The sequence below is a fragment of the Procambarus clarkii genome, chromosome 52 (assembly GCF_040958095.1).
Source record: "Procambarus clarkii isolate CNS0578487 chromosome 52, FALCON_Pclarkii_2.0, whole genome shotgun sequence".
In the NCBI taxonomy this organism is placed as follows: Eukaryota; Metazoa; Arthropoda; class Malacostraca; order Decapoda; family Cambaridae; genus Procambarus; species Procambarus clarkii.
This window is the reverse complement of record NC_091201.1, coordinates 23,697,269-23,714,705: the sequence shown is the minus strand read 5'-3', so window position 1 is coordinate 23,714,705 and position 17,437 is coordinate 23,697,269. Positions and strand designations below refer to the sequence as shown.

Below are 17,437 nucleotides of genomic sequence, written 5' to 3'. Positions count from 1 at the left end.
ACAGGAGTCTCCAAAAACTGGCCACGGTCTAGTGTTGATGATTTAGGGGCGACGACGATCGTGTGATCGGATGCGCCCCGGCGTACCCGGTAAGGGTTAATCGCGAAACCAGTGACGCCAATCACTGAAAACTCTGAATATGTCATGCGGCAAAGATGATCAGGCAGATGATTGGGGAGCCCCAGGAGTCCCTCAGGGTGACAAGCACCGGCCCCGCCCCACACAGAGAACACCGGGTAGCAAAACCAAAACTCGGCCCCCAACTAAAACGCAAAAGTCATCCAATGTCCTCCGGCAGAGCAGAAGCCAGCCGCCCACCACGACTGAAGGCACACCAGGAGCCCACCAAGATCCACCAACCCCCGGCACCTCTCGGCCAAGACGGACACCGTCACCCCTCCGGGAGAACCAGCCACAACACGTAAAAAAAATCTATCAACAATCCCGGGACCCAAGGCGATATGTGCGCCAGGCGTCGTACAACCCGACCGCTATATAGGGATGCCAAATGGCAGCAGCAAAGCCAAAACGCGAAAACAGAACGTGATCAGGCAGCTTCCAGGCGGAGGTGGTGTCCAGACGTCTGCTCGTCAGAGTCCAGTGTTTTGTGCGTTCGACCATGTTAAGAAACCTGTCCTCTTAAAAATAACGTCACTTTTCGCTCTTATGCACTGTGGGCCTTCAGATGTGAAGGGTTTACTCATGCCGGCGTCGTTGTTATGAAGCCCGGATTATGTCCATTACATTACTCAACTTCATTTAATAACTATACCTGTTAAGTAGAAGATTTTTCAAATTATTATTATATTATGAGTTTAAAATTGAGCAATGATATATAAATATACGAAATGTACTAATTTTATGTCCGAATGGTAAAAATAATGTCTTGTGTATACTGTACGAAGTGACTAGTCAGCGGGCGGCCACGCTGGGACTCCGGCCACTGCTGCTCCTCCACCACCAGGCTCCTGCAGGTGCTGCTGCCGCCGCCTCCTCTACCACAACTACCATAAAGAGCCACAGCAGGACACACAACCATGACCCAGATGAATTCAGCAGGTAAGCAGCAAGTTGTGTGAGCTTTTGGGCAGATGGTCATTTGTTCCTGTGGTAGGCCTAGTGAGGAGTTCATAGGTAAACTGTGACATTATTTAAAACCAGTGATACAGCGGTTTATGGTAGGCCTAATAGTGTGATAGGCCTAGTGTTGCGTTAGGTGTGGTAGGCCTAGTGGTGTGTGGTAGGCCTAGTGTTGTCAGGTGTGTGTGACTGGTGTGTCTCGCCAGGTGAGGCTGTTTTCAGTGCCAATTTTTAGATTTTATTGATGAGATAAACAATTGTCAATCAGGTGCTTAATTAATATTTAAGAAGACATTGCTATGAAGCAATGCAGTCCGTGGCGAAGTGGTAAAACATTCGCCTGGCGTTTTGCGAGTGCTTTGTCCTGGGTTCGTATCCTGGCCGGGGAGGATTGACTGGGCGCCAGTCCTTAACTGTAGCCTCTGTTCACCCAGCAGGGAATGGGTACCTGGTTGTTAAATGATTTGGCGGGTCGTATTCCAGGGAACATTAGGATTGAGGACTTGGCCGAAACACTATGTGTGCTAGTGGCTGTACAAGAATGTAAGAACTCTTGTATATAGTATAAATAAATAAATAGAAAAACAAAATGAAGGGAGTTTGTTGTCATGGTGGCGTTTGTTGTTATTATTTTAATGTGTTGTCTTGGTGAATACAGCTGCCGATGGAGATTGAAAATAATTGGTCTTTGTACAGTATATTCTTTACTGTAAATTTATATCCCTCCACCACACTACTAGTAACTCACCTTCCCTCCACCACTACTAGTAACTCACCTTCCCTCCACCACTACTAGTAACTCACCTTCCCTCCACCACTACTAGTAACTCCTTCCCCTCACTATAAATAAAATAATAAATAAATAAATGTTTATTTAGGTAAGGTACATACATACAAGAGATTTTGCAAAGATTGATGGAATTATAGATAGAGCTAGTACATACAATGCCTAAAGCCACTATTACGCAAAGCGTTTCAGCCATGAAAAACATTAATGACTAAATCTTAATACTAATTGAGTGTAAAGAATAAAATGTGTTGAGAACAAATAAAAATAGAGATAAAAAAGGGGGGAACATGGCTGAAAAAGCAGCACAAATACAATTAGGTCGACAAACAGCGTTGTTTAAAAAAAAAACAGACATGGATTGACAATAGAGGGGTAAGGTAGGTTACAGGAAATTTATTAGGTAGTGCTTCGTTTTTATCTTAAACTGGTTGAGAGATGTAGTCTTTAACATGGTTGGGAAGGTCATTCCACATTCTGGGTCCCTTGATTTGTAGAGCATTTCTAGTTTGTTTAAGTCGTACTCTTGGAATATCAAAACTGTATTTATTTCTGGTGTGGTGCTCATGGGTTCTGTTACAACCTTCAACGAAGCTTTTGAGGTCAGGATTGGCATTACAGTTCAGCGTTTTATATATGTATAATACACATGAGAGAATGTGCAGTGACTTAATATCTAACATATTCAGAGATTTGAGTAGGGGTACCGAGTGATGTCTGGGGCCAGAGTGGGATATTGTCCTAATAGCAGCTTTGTGTTGGTACTATAGGTACTCACGTTTCACCGCTGCAGGCACAAAGTTTACCTGTGTCTGATAAGGATAATATGGGTAGGAAAATATAAAACTAAACTAAGTTAATATCTTGCTCAATGTTTATTATGTATTTAGCTTATAACAATTCCTATTTATCATGCGTTTTACTTATTATTGTGACATAATAAAACAATAATAATACTAATAATAATGACCCAAGTGTCATTATTGTTAACAATAATGACTGTTAAGAAGATACATATGACAGGCATTTGATAGTGCAGTTCTTGCTTGACGAAACTTCAAAGTAACTCTAATGACATGTCAAAAATCTTTAAGAATGATGATGATAATAATAATGAGTGAAAATAAACATAATAATGATGATAATAAAGAGAACTGAGTAAGATGGCCAAGACATGTGGGAATCCCAGCAGTGAGCAAGATGGCCAAGACATGTGGGAGTCGAGGCTGATCAGGTTTCTGAGATGCCCAACTCCCGCAGCATCTTCATCCTACGTGGCGTTAGTTCAGAGTTATCCCACTTGTGTCCAGAGTGAGTTATGTATGGCCTAAGCCTCTCGCCTACCCTGGCCGGCAGCACTCTGCGGAGGAACTCAGCCATGTCACTGACGAACTGGGTGCTCCGGATGTTGAACACCCACGGGTTCCAAGCCGTGCTGGCTAGGAACATCCATGAGGCCAGGTATTCAAAGAGAAATGTTTGATAAGGTCTGTTGTTCCAACTGTAAAGAATAAACTGGATTCCAATTGGGCTAAGAGATATAATATAGAATATTATCATCAGGATCATCGTGATTACAATACGACGATTGTCATTATCATACAGTTCAGTTGATGTAAGTCCATAGTGTCTCCACTCAGCTTCCTCGCGAGCTTTCTTGATGAGAAAACTCCTGATGGCTAGCAAGGATAAGGCAACAGTGGCAATTACAGTTCCAATAAGGAGGACTATGTGTAAATTGGATAAAAATGCATACAATAAAGTATCAGGGTAATCCGTTAAACCTATGATCGGGAGTTTGTTAAACGTCGACCATTGCGAGATGATGCGACCGTCTTTGTCATAGGAGAGAATGAGCGCGTCCAAGAGACTCATTACCCAGCAGAACACAATAGCTGCCTTGATTCGTCCTGGTGTAATGTAATCCCTGTAGCGAAGTGGCCGACTTATCGCCAGAAATCTCTCCACACTCAGCAGAAATATGATTAACAAGGATACTGTCAAACACGTTTTTTTTAAGAGAGACTGGAACAAAGGGTAACCCTCTGAATATGTCAAAAGATTAGTGATTGTAAAATCAGATAAATCCCGCTTTTTAACATGCGTTGAACGTATAAAATAATTTAGATATTTTAAATCGCTGTAAGAAGTTTCTGTAATAAATGGCGAAATGTGGGCGAAGAATGAGGGCATAACCACGAAGATACCAAGAAGGAGGTCAGTCACAGCCAGGGTAGTGCGGAGCATGCTGGACTCCTGACCTATGTGTTCACTGCTCACCATCACCACCACCACCACCACATTACCCACCACCCCAAGCACAGCCACGCACGCCACCACCATAATCAACACCACCTCGGTTGCTTGGCAGCTCCCGTCTAGATATCTCCAACCTCCATTGATGCCGTGGTCCTCCGGGTGATCGCTCCAGACAACCACACACACAACACAACAACTCGGCCAGTGGTTATTTATAGTCACGTAGGTCTTGTTGTATCTGCCAGACGTGTAAGAACCGTGGAGTGAGAAATTGGCATTACATGCCTTCTGTCCTCCATGGAAATCGAGAAGATTAAAAATCTGGTATGTGACTCCTCCTACACTTGATTCTCTCAACCTAAATGACCCATTACACACTTTCTTCATACATTCCGAATCGTTTTTAAGAACATGAAGGCCCAAAAAAAATCGAAATACATGTCTTCTTCAGATAAACGCTGACAGCCATGAGAATGCACGAACCCTATACTCCTCTTGGAGCATATGGTCAGATATCTATACTCTTCGCAGATCTCATGTATTCGAAAAATAGGAAGGCATATATCTACGAATGTTTTATTTACGAACAAATATATGTCCTTTAATGTATTTATCCGATAAAGGTATCCCATTGTTGATTGTGGTTTTCCATACAGAGAATTATGTACATTTTTACAGATTCCCAAAGTCTGTGCACCAGGGTATTCTTTAGGCGTGGAGATCTTTGACTTAATGCTTCGTCTGAACATGGCCGCGTGTGGCTTCCCTGACCAGCTTACTAACATGTTGTCGTCAGAGGAGGCCAGGATGATAGAGCCGTATACTTGTGATCCAATGATCGGTAAGACGGTGGTATGTAGTTTTGTATCATTAACTGAAGCGGTTTTACCTGATTTATGCTCAATGTCACTGCTTCCTCTATTCGGAAGGATCGATGTGGTTAGTATTTTGTACTCAGACAAAGGAAGGACTACCACGGGAGGAGCATTCTCCGGTTGTTCATCAACATCAGTATGTGACTCTCTCTGATGCTGGGACGGATTGACTGCCACAGGATGTGGTACTAACTCACCCATGAGCCGTTCTGCACCTCCAGGTGACAAACCATGTTTAACAATGGGTGACTCTTCCTTTGCATGTGACGAGACATTCACGACACTGATTGGTTCTGTCTTACCTGGCGTCGAACCCTCTCCAAGACAGGGTGGCTGTATCTCTCTGGGTACAGAACCATCTCTGGGTAGATGTCCGTCTCCAGCACCGGATGGTTCTGGCCCTTTGGGTGTAGGACCTCCTCTATCTCCTGGGGGTTCTACCTGTGTGGGTGGCGGTTCGTCTTCAACCATTGGTGGCTCTCTGGAGTCTTGATTGTCTCCAGCAGCGACCGCCTCTGCCTGGGATTCCACGGGGAAAACTACCATCCTCGCCATCATCAACAGAAGCTGGAGGAAGGCTGCACAGTGGACCCACTTGACCATCACCTAGGGAAAGATAAACAGATTAAGAAAGCTCAGGTCCCCGGATGTTTCTGCAGGTGATGTCTTAACCAGGGTAAAAATTATTAAAATAAATTATTGTCATTATTATAGCAATAATTGTGATTTATAACAAATATGTTGTTATACAATAGGAATTACACCAATGATTGTGTTTGGAGCCAATAGCGGTCATGGGTACTTAAGTTAATTTGCTATTGGAAAACAAATTATATAATTTGATTTGATTTGATATATTATTCTAATCTGCTTTTGTGTCAAAAGTTCTTGCAATGTTCCCGTAAACATTTTTGACGATTTGCTGTAATTATTCTTCTTAAAATTATCTGTACCTGTATAGTAAAGCTGTAAAGTACCTGTAAACATATTTTTGTCAATTTTGCTGTGAATTGTCTAAAATTATCTGTTAGTTTAAGGATTTGCCCGAAACGCTATGCGTGCTAGTGGCTTTACAAGAATGTAAGATCAACTCAATTTCTATGTTCTCTGTTAATCCCAATGTACCTTCTTGTATATAAATAAATAAATAAATTGTATATCTTCCTATAATATCGCATTTAAAATATAAAAATATTGTATACTTTCCAAATAGTGAAATATACAATTTAAAATATTGTGAATAAAAGTATTAAAAACTTTATGGCTTATCAAGTAACACTGTTGGCAAGTGTAACCTGTGTGCTATGTAAGCCACAGAGCGGCCAGGATATCCGGCCTCGGGTATGCACATACCCCTCCTCCTGCCCCACATGCCCCTCCTCCTGCCCCACATACCCCCCTCCTCCTTCCCCACATGCCCCTCCTCCTGCCCCACATACCCCCCTCCTCCTTCCCCACATGCCCCTCCTCCTGCCCCACATGCCCCTCCTCCTGCCCCACATACCCCTCCTCCTGCCCCACATACCCCCTCCTCCTTCCCCACATGCCCCTCCTCCTTTCCCCATATGCCTTTCCCGCCCCGCACAATGTGTGTCAAACAAAACATGTATATGGGGGGCGAGTAACAAAATCAGCAGACCAACAGACGTTGGCACAGTTCGAATAAGACTTGGCTACAAGTATCTCTGGCAGTTGGGCTTGTGTTGGGGGTCTGATTGAAGTAAAGTGTAAGGTGTGTGGACAGACAAGAACACAATAGAACAATATATCTTAGACTAATCAAATTTAGCTCGTATGATATAAATCTAAACTCACGTTGAATGAAATGACAAACCATATTACTTAGGATAAAATACTTGAAATTCTTGCACTGTATCTATATTTCGCTTCCAGTAGATAAATGACGTATTAGATTAAGAAGCAAGTAGTGTATTGTGAAGACTAATAATAATTAACGGCAACTTTTCTATGAACGTATAATATCTATAGTTCCATAGCTAAAACAATTATGTATTAGCGAAAATACCTACCATTAATGTATAATAATTAACTAAATACATAGCTATTGAAATGGAACAATCTCTGTTATTAGCTGACATTATAATTATAAGATGTGCAGGAAAGAAGGTAATTGTTAATGAAATAATCTCCGTTGAGGTCTGATAAATACCTTTTGTGCCCTCTGTAATCTTTTTTATGCGCTACCGCTCACAGGATGAGTATGGGGTGCACAATAAACTAGTCACCTCCGTCCGCAACAATTAACAAAGGCATGTACATGTTTACATAATATTTGGTTAAATATGATCTTATAGTATAAGATTACTATGCTTCTATTTCGTTCCTAGCGTACTCCGTCACGCTACGGACAGTCTTGACGGAGTCACTCTTTTTCCACATGGAGGAAAGGTGTTAACAAGGTCGATACAAACAGGATAACAAAACTTTCCTTGCAGAACTTGTAACAAAATATTAAAAATGGGAAATTTTTAATTAAAAATTGTATGATGATTATTTTAGATTTACTAAAATGTAAACATTGGTTTGCAACTGAACTTTGCATGTGGAACAAATTGGCGAAAAGTCTTACAGAACATTCCTTAGAAAATCTAAATATTAAGTTTAGTTTAGTGCTGAACAAATACACAAGTGTACAAAAATTAAGTGTAGGATTACACAGAACCAACTCCGGATGCCCCAATAGGCTTAATTAGTGCAATGTTCCTAATATACAAAATGTTCTCCGCAAAATTCTATTGTGATTTGATAGTCAAAATTCTATTACTATTAAGCATTTCTTGCTGTTCTTGCATACCCCACAAACCATGCATCCCTCTACACAGGAGACAGACCCTGAGGAATTCTTTGTCTTGTTTCCTTTCTGTTGTGTCTGAGTATTGCGGCTACTCTCAACATGACTGGTACATTTACCATACTTCATTATGTGTATTTATTATTATTATTATTATTATTATTTTCTACTACAGAGACGTGGCCACACATTTACTATGCTAATTAGCATATATATACATTTTCTTCTGTCCTCCATGGGTAGATTATGTGTAGTATTAGGCAGGCGTTAGTCTTAACCTTTATAGTTAATTTTTGTTCTAAATTAAATACATATCACAAATTTGCGAAGAAGAATATTGTACGTTTTGACAATCACAATATCTACTGCCGCATTGTACTTTAAACGACGATTATTCTTAGTATTGCACCAGGGGTACTGTCGTATGCATGAGACTTTTCTCGTACTTACAGCAACGCTGGTTGGTCTGGTACAAAGACAGAAGCACTGAAGGCGACCCTTGGCGTGGATGACACGACCCCGCTAGCCAGTGACTTCTGGAGAAGCAGCAGTGCTCCTCAGGATGCAGTGTCAACTTATGGGACATTCCGGAGAAAGCGGCGTGTGTGAGCGGACATGACGTTCTCAAGATTTTAGTTAGTATCTCTCACCACATTAATTTCTTTGTATCATGTGCTTCAGGAGTACAGCAAAAAATTATAATAAATCTCGCTTATAAGACACGGGCATGGGCCCCAGTCCCTGACATATTGGGGCACTAACGATTTAAACGATTCTTCGCGGCAGGGGATCGTATTCCAGGGACCTGCCCGAAACGCTACGCGTACTAGTGGCTGTACAAGAATGTAACAACTCTTGTATATATCTCAAAAAAAAAAAAAAAAAAAAAAAAAAAACTAAGACACTGGCCCCTAGTCCCTGACATATGGGATTTTTTGTTTGCTTTGTTTTTTGACCAACACATAAGACACGTGGAGACAGGCGTGTTGCTTCTGACTTTTTTTTTTTTATTAGTTAATAATACATGTTAGGCGTTTACCCTTAAAATATATATATATATATATATATATATATATATATATATATATATATATATATATATATATATATATATATATATATATATATATATTATTATATACAAGTATAACTATCACAGTAAATGTAATAGGAGTCTACCCAAAAACTGGCCATGGTCTAGTGTTTTGTGCGTTCGAGCATGTTTGTGGGCCTTCAGATGTGAAGGGTTTACTCATGTCGGCGTCGTTCTTATGAAGCCCGGATTATGTCCATTACATTACACAGCTTCATTTAATAACTCTCTCAGAATGTTTGGTAATATGTTTATTGTTTGTGATGTGTGTATATGTATGTATTAACACGATGTACTGAACGGGGTGAGAATAGCTTGAGCTACCTCATCCCTTTGTGTGTATTTTACATCAATAAACTTATTTCAATTTCAATTCAATTTAATAACTATACCTGTTAAGTAGAAATTTAAAAAAAAATTATTATTATATTATGGTTTTAATATTGAGCAATGATATATAAGTTTTCTGTCCGAAATAGTCAAAATAATGTCTTGTGTACTGGCTTGTATCCCTCTCTGCACAACAGCGGGCGGCCACGCTGGGACTCCGGCCACTGCTGCTCCTCCACCACCAGGCTCCTGCAGGCGCTGCTGCCGCCGCCTCCTCTACCACAACTACCATAAAGAGCCACAGCAGGACACACAACCATGACCCAGATGAATTCAGCAGGTAAGCAGCAAGTTGTGTCAGCTGATGGTCATTTGTTCCTGTGGTAGGCCTAGTGGGGAGGTCATAGGTTGTTGTTTAACATTCAGCTACTGGGAACAAATTTCCAAGTAGCACGGGCTATGGTGAGCTCGTAACTTAGCTGGCACAGGAGCGGGGTAAGTAGCACGGGCTATGGTGAGCCCGTAGTGGACTTACCTGGCACAGGAGCGGGGCTGTAACTGTTCTGTGAGTTCATAGGTAAACCTGACATTATTTAAAAGCACTGATACTCGGGTTTATGGTAGGCCTAATAGTGTGATAGGCCTAGTGTTGCGTTAGGTGTGGTAGGCCTAGTGGTGTGTGGTAGGCCTAGTGTTGTCAGGTGTGTGTGACTGGTGTCTCTTGCCAGGTGAGGCTGTTTTCAGTGCCAGTGTTTAGGTTTTATTGATGAGATAAACTATTGTCAATCAGATGCTTAATATTTAAGAAGACATTGCTATGAAACAATGCAGTCCATGGCGAAGTGGTAAGACATTTGCCTGGCGTTTTGCTAGTGCTTTGTCCTGGGTTCGTATCCTGGCCGGAGAGGATTGACTGGGCGCCAATCCATAACTATAGCCTCTGTTCACCCTACAGTGAATGGGTACCTGGTTGTTAAATGATTCGGCGGTCGTATTCCGGGGATCATTATAATTAAAAATCTACCCCGAAATGCTATGCGTGCTAGTGACTGTACAAGAATGTAAGAACTCTTGTATATATAAATAAATAAATAAAAAATAAATGAAGGGAGTTTGTTGTGTTTGTGGTTGTTATTTTAATGTCGTATTGGTGTATACAGTTGCTGAGGTAGATGGAAAATACAGTAATTGGTCTTCGTACAGTATATTCTTTACTGTAGACAGTATTTTATGAAGACATAAAATACAATTTACGGAGTAAAACTATTGCGCAGACTTAATACTTGTAGAAAAAATCAACTCTGACTTTCTCAAAGATATTCACTATGAGTTAATATAAAGTTTTAAAATGCAGTACATGTACTGAATAATTTGGAGGATATTGATGCAGACCACTTCTTCAAAAGGTCAGTGTAACACATACAAGGGGGTAGAAAACAGGAGATGTGTTTTCAACAATAGGGTTATTAATTAATGCTTGGAACTGCCTACCCATCAGACCCATAAATGCAAAAAGGCTAAATTTTAAAATTCAGCTCAATAAAATCCTCAAGACATGTGGGGACCCTTGACAACCTGCTGGCTTTCTGTCCTTGTCATGCCACTAGAGCTAGTGGCCTTCAGGTAAATAAACAAGCACTATTTTAACATATGGATTTGTAATATAAATTTCCCACAAAAAATTAGTAACACTTTTGCCTCGGGAAACCCTTGTGTGTTTAGTAGAAATCCAGGTTGTAATCCTTATATCATGTCGTGGTCTAGTCGCTAGAGCATGTGCGTGGGAACACTCACCACATAGGTTCAAACCATCATTACGGCTCCTATGGATTTTCTCATCATCATTTTTATTCTTATTATTATCATTATCTCCTAGTAAGCTGTACTAAATGTTTACCACTCGGGTAAAGAAGTAATATTTAGCCTCATTAGAGTGAAATAATTTTCTTGTAAGTTTAAATACTTCAACAAGTTATGTTTATCTGTGCGAAATTAAAATGTCTTCTCTGCATTAGCATTGTCATGCTCATTGATGATTTTAAACACTTGTACTGTATTATATTAATACAGTAACATTATCATAGTTTTTAATAGCATATTATTTTTCTTTTGCTTTTAGAAAAAAATGCAGGTGCTAAGCCAGCAAGTTCAAGCACAAATCTAGAAAAGGAAATTGCAGCATTTTTCCCCACTAAGTATGGAGCTGTGACAAGCACAACTCTCTCGGAGAAGGAATATTGTTTGCATTTAGCACATGATGCCAGCTGGGAAAACGTAGCTGTTTCGGTGTCGGATAATTCCGTGTCTGTACTGAAGAGGGAAAATCTTCAAAAAGTGTCCAGCTTTGAACCCCACCAAAAATGTATCACGGGAATAGGGTTCTCTCCCAGTAACAGCAACCTTCTTTGGTCCAGTAGCAGAAATGGCTTGGTCAAAATGTGGGACATCAGGTCCAATAAATGTGAAAAAGAGTTGAAAGGAATGACTAAGGATTCAACTGTGTTAAAGCCTATCACATGTTTTGATATGTCTTATAATGAAAGGATATTATGTGCAGGAACTGAATTAGTTGAAACTAGTGTTTTCCTTTTATTCTGGGATATCAGAGGTGATAAAATGTTAGGGAGTTATTGGGAATGTCACACAGATGACATCACTCAAGTTAAATTCAACCCTACACAAGCAGACACTATGGCTACAGCTGCTACAGATGGACTTATTAATGTGTTTGACATCTCACAAAATACTGAGGATGAAGCTCTTACATATTGCATGAATGCTGAAGTGACAGTTGGGAAATTATCATGGTTGAGTCAAAATGGCAAACACGAAAGGTTATCTGCAGTAACTGACATGGAGTCTTTGCAATACTGGGATATCAAGGAGGCTGCACCATTGTACAAGTATAACAGGGAAGAAATAGCTAGTGCTATGAAGCGCAATACACCGGACGAATGTTACCTAGTGGCTATGCACATGTCTAATGATGGGGACAACCCTGTTGTGCTGAGTGGCTCGCACACTGGTGATGGAAGTGATTGCCTCTCTACATTGAAACTTGACATTCATACTGGCCAACTGAAGCCAAAAGGATCCTTTATTTCTAATCAGAAGCTACTAATGACACGGGTAGCATTGCATCATTTGGAGACAAACTCTTATATCACTGCTGGGGAATGTGGAGTGGTCAGGGTGTGGAAGCCAGAGTCTACTGAAAATGTTGGCAAACACACACTTCCTAAGCTTACCAAAGCACATAGATCTAAACCTTATTAGTTTAAATAAAATGAGTGTATTAATTTGTTAAATGTAAATGTTACAGTATTATGGTATGTATAGTTGTCATATCATTTGAACAGCAGCCCCTAAAAATTATCACAAAATTCATACCTTTTGTTCTCCAAAAGAAATTTTAAAGATTCTTTTATAACTATGTTATTAATGAAACTTACTTCTAATGATAATTTGGAAGTCAAGATATGTTTCAGGTAAGTGCCGGTTACTTACCTGCAAAAACCAGCTTGGTGTCTTCTTTGATAATTACTTACTTCAGGAGGGTGTTTAGATCATTGTATAATTTTATGGCAACTGTTCTAGTTAAATAATGTTACAGCACATTATATATATAACTTGTTGACTTTATAATCAATATTTGTAGCTTGTGTAAAGAAAATGAGGCTGGGTTATCAATTAACAATGTCATATCTAAAGTTCAGAGCTTTACAAGCTTTGTCTTTTTTGAGTGACCAGGTTCTTTTAAGTGTCTTGGGATATTTAATCTCAACTGATTATTATATAGAAGTTCAGAATCATCTCTAAATAGGCATGTCTTGTTTCCTGTTTCATAGTTGAATTAACAAAAATTTATTGAAAAAAAAAATGGAATTTTGTTTAATATGCATTATTATAGTACAGTACTGTATATTCATAGTTTTTCTTGCTAAAATTATCATACTGTTTTCCAAGGTTAAGTATAGTATACTCAGACTACAGTACAAACACTTTGGATTGCTAAAGTGAAAAGCAATATGCGAACTCATGCCTGGTGTCTTGGTCCACATCCCTATCTTTAATGTTCCATCCCGCCACCAGTGCTTACGCAACTGTAAACATTCCGGGAATCTTCAGGTTCTGGTCAGCAACTCCTAAAATCTTTAAAAAGATTTTTTTTTTATATATGCGTTTTCTCGGTTTTGGGTTGTAACTAGAAATTTAGCATTAAACTGTGTGCATATACTGTACAGTAGATTAATATTTAACATTTTAACATTCCTCATATATTTTTCAACATAAAATTAAAAAATAGGGAAATGTACGCACATGATTTTTCTATATTGCAATAAGAAGAAACAAACGGGACTTTCACACTGTTTTGGCAGGTAATTTGCAATGTGAAATACAGGTACTCAAAAGTAAAAAAAAAAATTATCAATTTTAGGCGATAAGTAGTTGGCCGAGGTGATTTTGTAATGGTTCCTCAAACCTTGGTTGGTCCCCTGATAACCTATGCCCACAATGCTCCCCGCCCCACCCTTCCCAAATAAAAAAAAAATTCAGGGGTTTTATCAAGATGGATGACTCGTTTTAGTATCATTGATGCACTAGATAAGCTGTGCAGATTAGGCAGTATTTATGTAACGGTCTTTTTTCCACTCTCATTTTACATAGTACAATGCAGAAAATATTTTGTGCAATTCATTTCAAAGTTGCCAGGTCCTGAGATAATGGATAATGACTTCAGGTTATGCATTTCAATGCTGTAGTTAATTCTGTATAGCTGAGCACACCTCATATTGGAGTAAATTAGGCTACCGCACTGTATGCATCTTGTACAGTATCTACAATATTTGCAAGCAGCAGCCTTTAATACCAAGCTTACAACCAATGTTGTTAAAAGGATGATCATTAGGTAGAGTATCATTACTACAACTCACTTTGTTTAAATGTACATTCTACTTCATTTATGCTGTACTGCGATACATTACTTGGCTTAATATTATCAGTATGTGATAAAAATTCAAATATATTTTAATAAAACATTTTTTTAGTAACCAATCAAAGACATGTATTTATTTTCATATCCTTTGAAGACTATGCAAATAATTGCATATACTGTACAGTAAATGTATTTTGCTAAAAACCATTTTTTCTGGGGGATAGCCCTGTCAGCTCCCCGGAGCTATTCAGGCTGAATGGATATGTGTAACTTTCTGGCATCGGTCAATGTGCTTGGAGTAATATTCCACGGTACTCGGGCTGCATGCGTCTAGGGTTATCTTCCCTAAGTGCCCTGTAAGTACTGCCCTTGGGGCTTTGGGCCACCTTCCACAAGTCACCTTGGGATCTGCCTCCGCTGTGCCTTTTACTGCTCGGTACTTGGCCGCCCTTGGGGTCTACTGGGATTTTCTTGCCTTGTGTGTCATTGGGTAAGGGGGGGTAGTTTGTCACTGGTAGGAGTGTGGGGATTTTCACGGCTAGTTTTCACCAATTATAGCAGCCGACTGTTCCGCTTGGGTGCGTAGTCCTCTTGCGGGGTTTTTCTTTTGTTTTTGTTTTCTGCCTGGTTGGGGGGGTGGGCTCTGCCTGCATATTTCCCCTTAGCTGTTGGGGGTGTATATATATAGTTTGTGGTTGGTGGTATCCCCTGCTTGGCCCCCATGAATGGACATACCCTGGGGGTTCAGATTTTAGCAGTTTGTTTGGTAGACTTGGGCGCCAGTTTGCAGTACCCTGCCTGGGCTTCCCTTAGCGTGTTAAAATGCTAAGGGCCCTGGGAAACCCCGCGGGGGCTCTGTGGTCTGGTGGATGTGACCCTTGAGTTCCCTCGCTTTTTGCGAGGTTGAAGGCGCCACCTCCACCTCTGTGCTGCACCTCGTCGTCTTCTGTGCCTGTTCCCCTGGACATGCTCCCATAGCGATGTTCCTGGTATGTTGCACGGCTCGGCTGTGCAACATTAGGGTCTTTTCATTGCCTAATTCCATATTTCCTACCTCTATACTACACATTGTTGTGTGTCTTGGTAGGTGCTTATTGGCTATACTGATGTTGGTGCTCAGTTGGCCTCTGTACATGTTCAATTCCCTGGTTAGGGACTGCCCCAGTGTTCAGTTATGGACCTATGTTTTTTCATTTTTCCTTGTCTGTCACTGCCCGCTTCGGTGTTGCAATGTCTGCGGGTGGATGTAGCTCTCCGATCGATCACTCCTGCCCCTAGGTTCCTTTTTGTTGGGACGAGGGTGCTAGGATTGTGGTCCTGACTACAGGTTGTCTTTTTGTTCCTTTTCCAGAACGTACATTTTTGTTTTAGTGCAGCACACGTCTTGAGTGGTTCTCCTCATATATAACTTGGAGACGTGTGCATCGTTCTTCCCTGTTGGTTGCGCTGCTCCTACGGGTTGCAGGGGTCGCTGTTTTTTGCTTCGAGTCTCGTGATTCAGTTCGTGGCGTTTGTTTTCCTCGTTGGCCTCTGCCTGGGCCCTGGCTCTTCAGTTTTCATCGCCATTTGATCCTAGCTGTTGTGGTGTCTGCAGTTTGGTTCTTTCGGCTGGCGGATTCTTCTCATTGCCATCTGTTTTCGGCCTTGTTGGTCCTTCAGTAGTCCTGGGCGGGGTGTGTCTGCTCGCCCGGGTTGGGTCCTTCCAGTCTCGCCGGGTTTGGGTTCCTGGTTACCTGGCGGCCGTTCCTTCTGGTTCTTTGCCAGCCTTGGTTGGGGGCACTGTTTGGCTCGGTGTCTGTTCCTGAAGGTATTCCCATGGCTCCGCTCCTTTTTTTACGGATCGGTCCAGCCCAGTACGAGGCTGGTTCGTTTTCCCCTCGAGTCTTCGTGTATCGAGTTCTTGTCGCTTGTGTGGGCACTGGTGGCTTCGTTGTTGGTCTTCCAGCTGCGTGCTTCGTCTTGGCGGCAGTGTGTAGTTTCCTGGCGGTCCTTCCGGTTTTCTTATCACTGCGTAGGTGTCCCGCAGTCTCTGATGGGGTTGTTATGTCCTTCCCTTCGGGGTTGTTCCTGGACCGTCGTTTGATGCCGAATACTGTCGCCTCGTTTCAGGCGGCGCTGGCGGGGCCACTGCCCCAGCATGCGTTCGGTGTTGCTTTTCCTTCTGCTCCGTTCCGCAAGCTGTTAAGTTCGTTGTTTCACTTCTGACCTGCTCATGCACTTCTGGTGCTGTCCTGGTCGTTGGCCCGGATGGTCTCTCTTCTTTCTTCTCCTCAGTTTGTAGCGACACCTTCGGTTCTGGTGTGTTTTTTCTGCTCATTTGGTCCTGGTGGTAGGTTGTTAGCTGCGGTATCCTTTTCGGGTGAAGGCTGGGTCTGCTGTTTTCCGGAGGGGTCCTTGGGTTGCTGCTTGGTTGTTCAGGCTGGGGGTGATTTGTTTGTTGTGTTCGGTTGCGGCTCTTCGATGTTGTCTGCTCATCTTGGCCTCTGGGCCGTGGGTGCGTTTTGGTTTGCCCAGGTTCCCTTCCCTCCTGTTCTGAGGTTCGGGTCGCCCGGCTCATCTGCTGGGTCCGTTGGTTTGGTTTTTGTATTGGCCGTGTGGTACCTATTTACTGTTAAGTAACAGGGGCATTAGAGTGAAAGAAACTGCCCATTTTGTTTCTGCCATCACCGGGGATTGAACCCAGACCCTAGGACTACAAGTCCAGAACGCTGTCCACTCGGCTATCAGGCCACTAAGTTGGCCAGCTATTGTGGCTGTTAGACTTAACCCCCTCCTGTTTTGTGGTGATCGAAATGCAATACTGGCTATTCCTCAGATTTAGCAGAGTTCAATTTTGCTGGGTTTCTTCCCATATTGAATGAACTTGTGGATATCCTTGCTAAAAATCTATTCATGCCAATCATTGGTCAAAAATGAATTCCTACCCAGTGAAGCATAATCTGCAACTATTGGATAAATAGTTGGTTATTATGAATAACAAACTGTAGTGTTAAATATGACAACCCGGTAGCTTTCATTATTCCACCATAACATGAGGTGGAAAAGGATTCTAGCAAGGTTGCATATTGGCCATAGGCTCTTAACTCATGAGCACTTGATGAAAACATGACCAGCATCTTGGTGTCAGTGCATTAGGCCACTTAGATGTGCAACGTTTTGTAGATTGTTCCGACTTTCAGGATGTCTTTCTGGTCATCCTGAAAGTTCAAAGCAAGAGTGTCTTGCTTTGCCTATATGCTTTTGAGTCACGTCTCGATTAAATCCT

General features: G+C 41.4%; 2 protein-coding genes across 3 annotated transcripts in view; one reads left to right on the top strand and one right to left on the bottom strand.

Moving 5' to 3' along the window:
• The window catches only part of LOC123763659 (WD repeat-containing protein 89), a 28,633-nt gene extending 14,337 nt beyond the window's left edge, over nucleotides 1–14,296 (top strand). The window contains exons 2-5 of one of the 2 annotated variants that reach the window (XM_045750925.2): nucleotides 906–1,059; nucleotides 8,266–8,448; nucleotides 9,434–9,576; nucleotides 11,356–14,296. In XM_045750925.2, coding sequence (XP_045606881.2) covers nucleotides 9,555–9,576; nucleotides 11,356–12,512 — 1,179 coding nt within the window. In that variant the 5' untranslated portion in view covers nucleotides 906–1,059; nucleotides 8,266–8,448; nucleotides 9,434–9,554 and the 3' untranslated portion in view covers nucleotides 12,513–14,296. Of the gene's footprint in view, nucleotides 1–905; nucleotides 1,060–8,265; nucleotides 8,449–9,041; nucleotides 9,149–9,433; nucleotides 9,577–11,355 lie in introns of those variants that run through there. The other variant, XM_045750924.2, reaches the window with a different exon arrangement.
• Nucleotides 2,723–8,398, bottom strand: LOC123763657 (histamine H2 receptor). Its single transcript, XM_045750922.2, has 2 exons — nucleotides 8,264–8,398; nucleotides 2,723–5,607 (listed from the first exon to the last, which is right to left on the bottom strand). Exon 2 carries the CDS (start codon nucleotides 4,511–4,513, stop codon nucleotides 3,098–3,100), a length of 1,416 nt encoding a protein of 471 aa, XP_045606878.2. The 5' UTR covers nucleotides 4,514–5,607; nucleotides 8,264–8,398; the 3' UTR covers nucleotides 2,723–3,097.
• Nucleotides 14,297–17,437: the final 3,141 nt, after the last annotated feature.

Coding starts and splice junctions, on each gene's coding strand:
- LOC123763657 (XM_045750922.2), bottom strand. CDS start 4,513: ATGAAGAAAGTGTGTAATGGGTCATTTAGGTTGAGAGAATCAAGTGTA.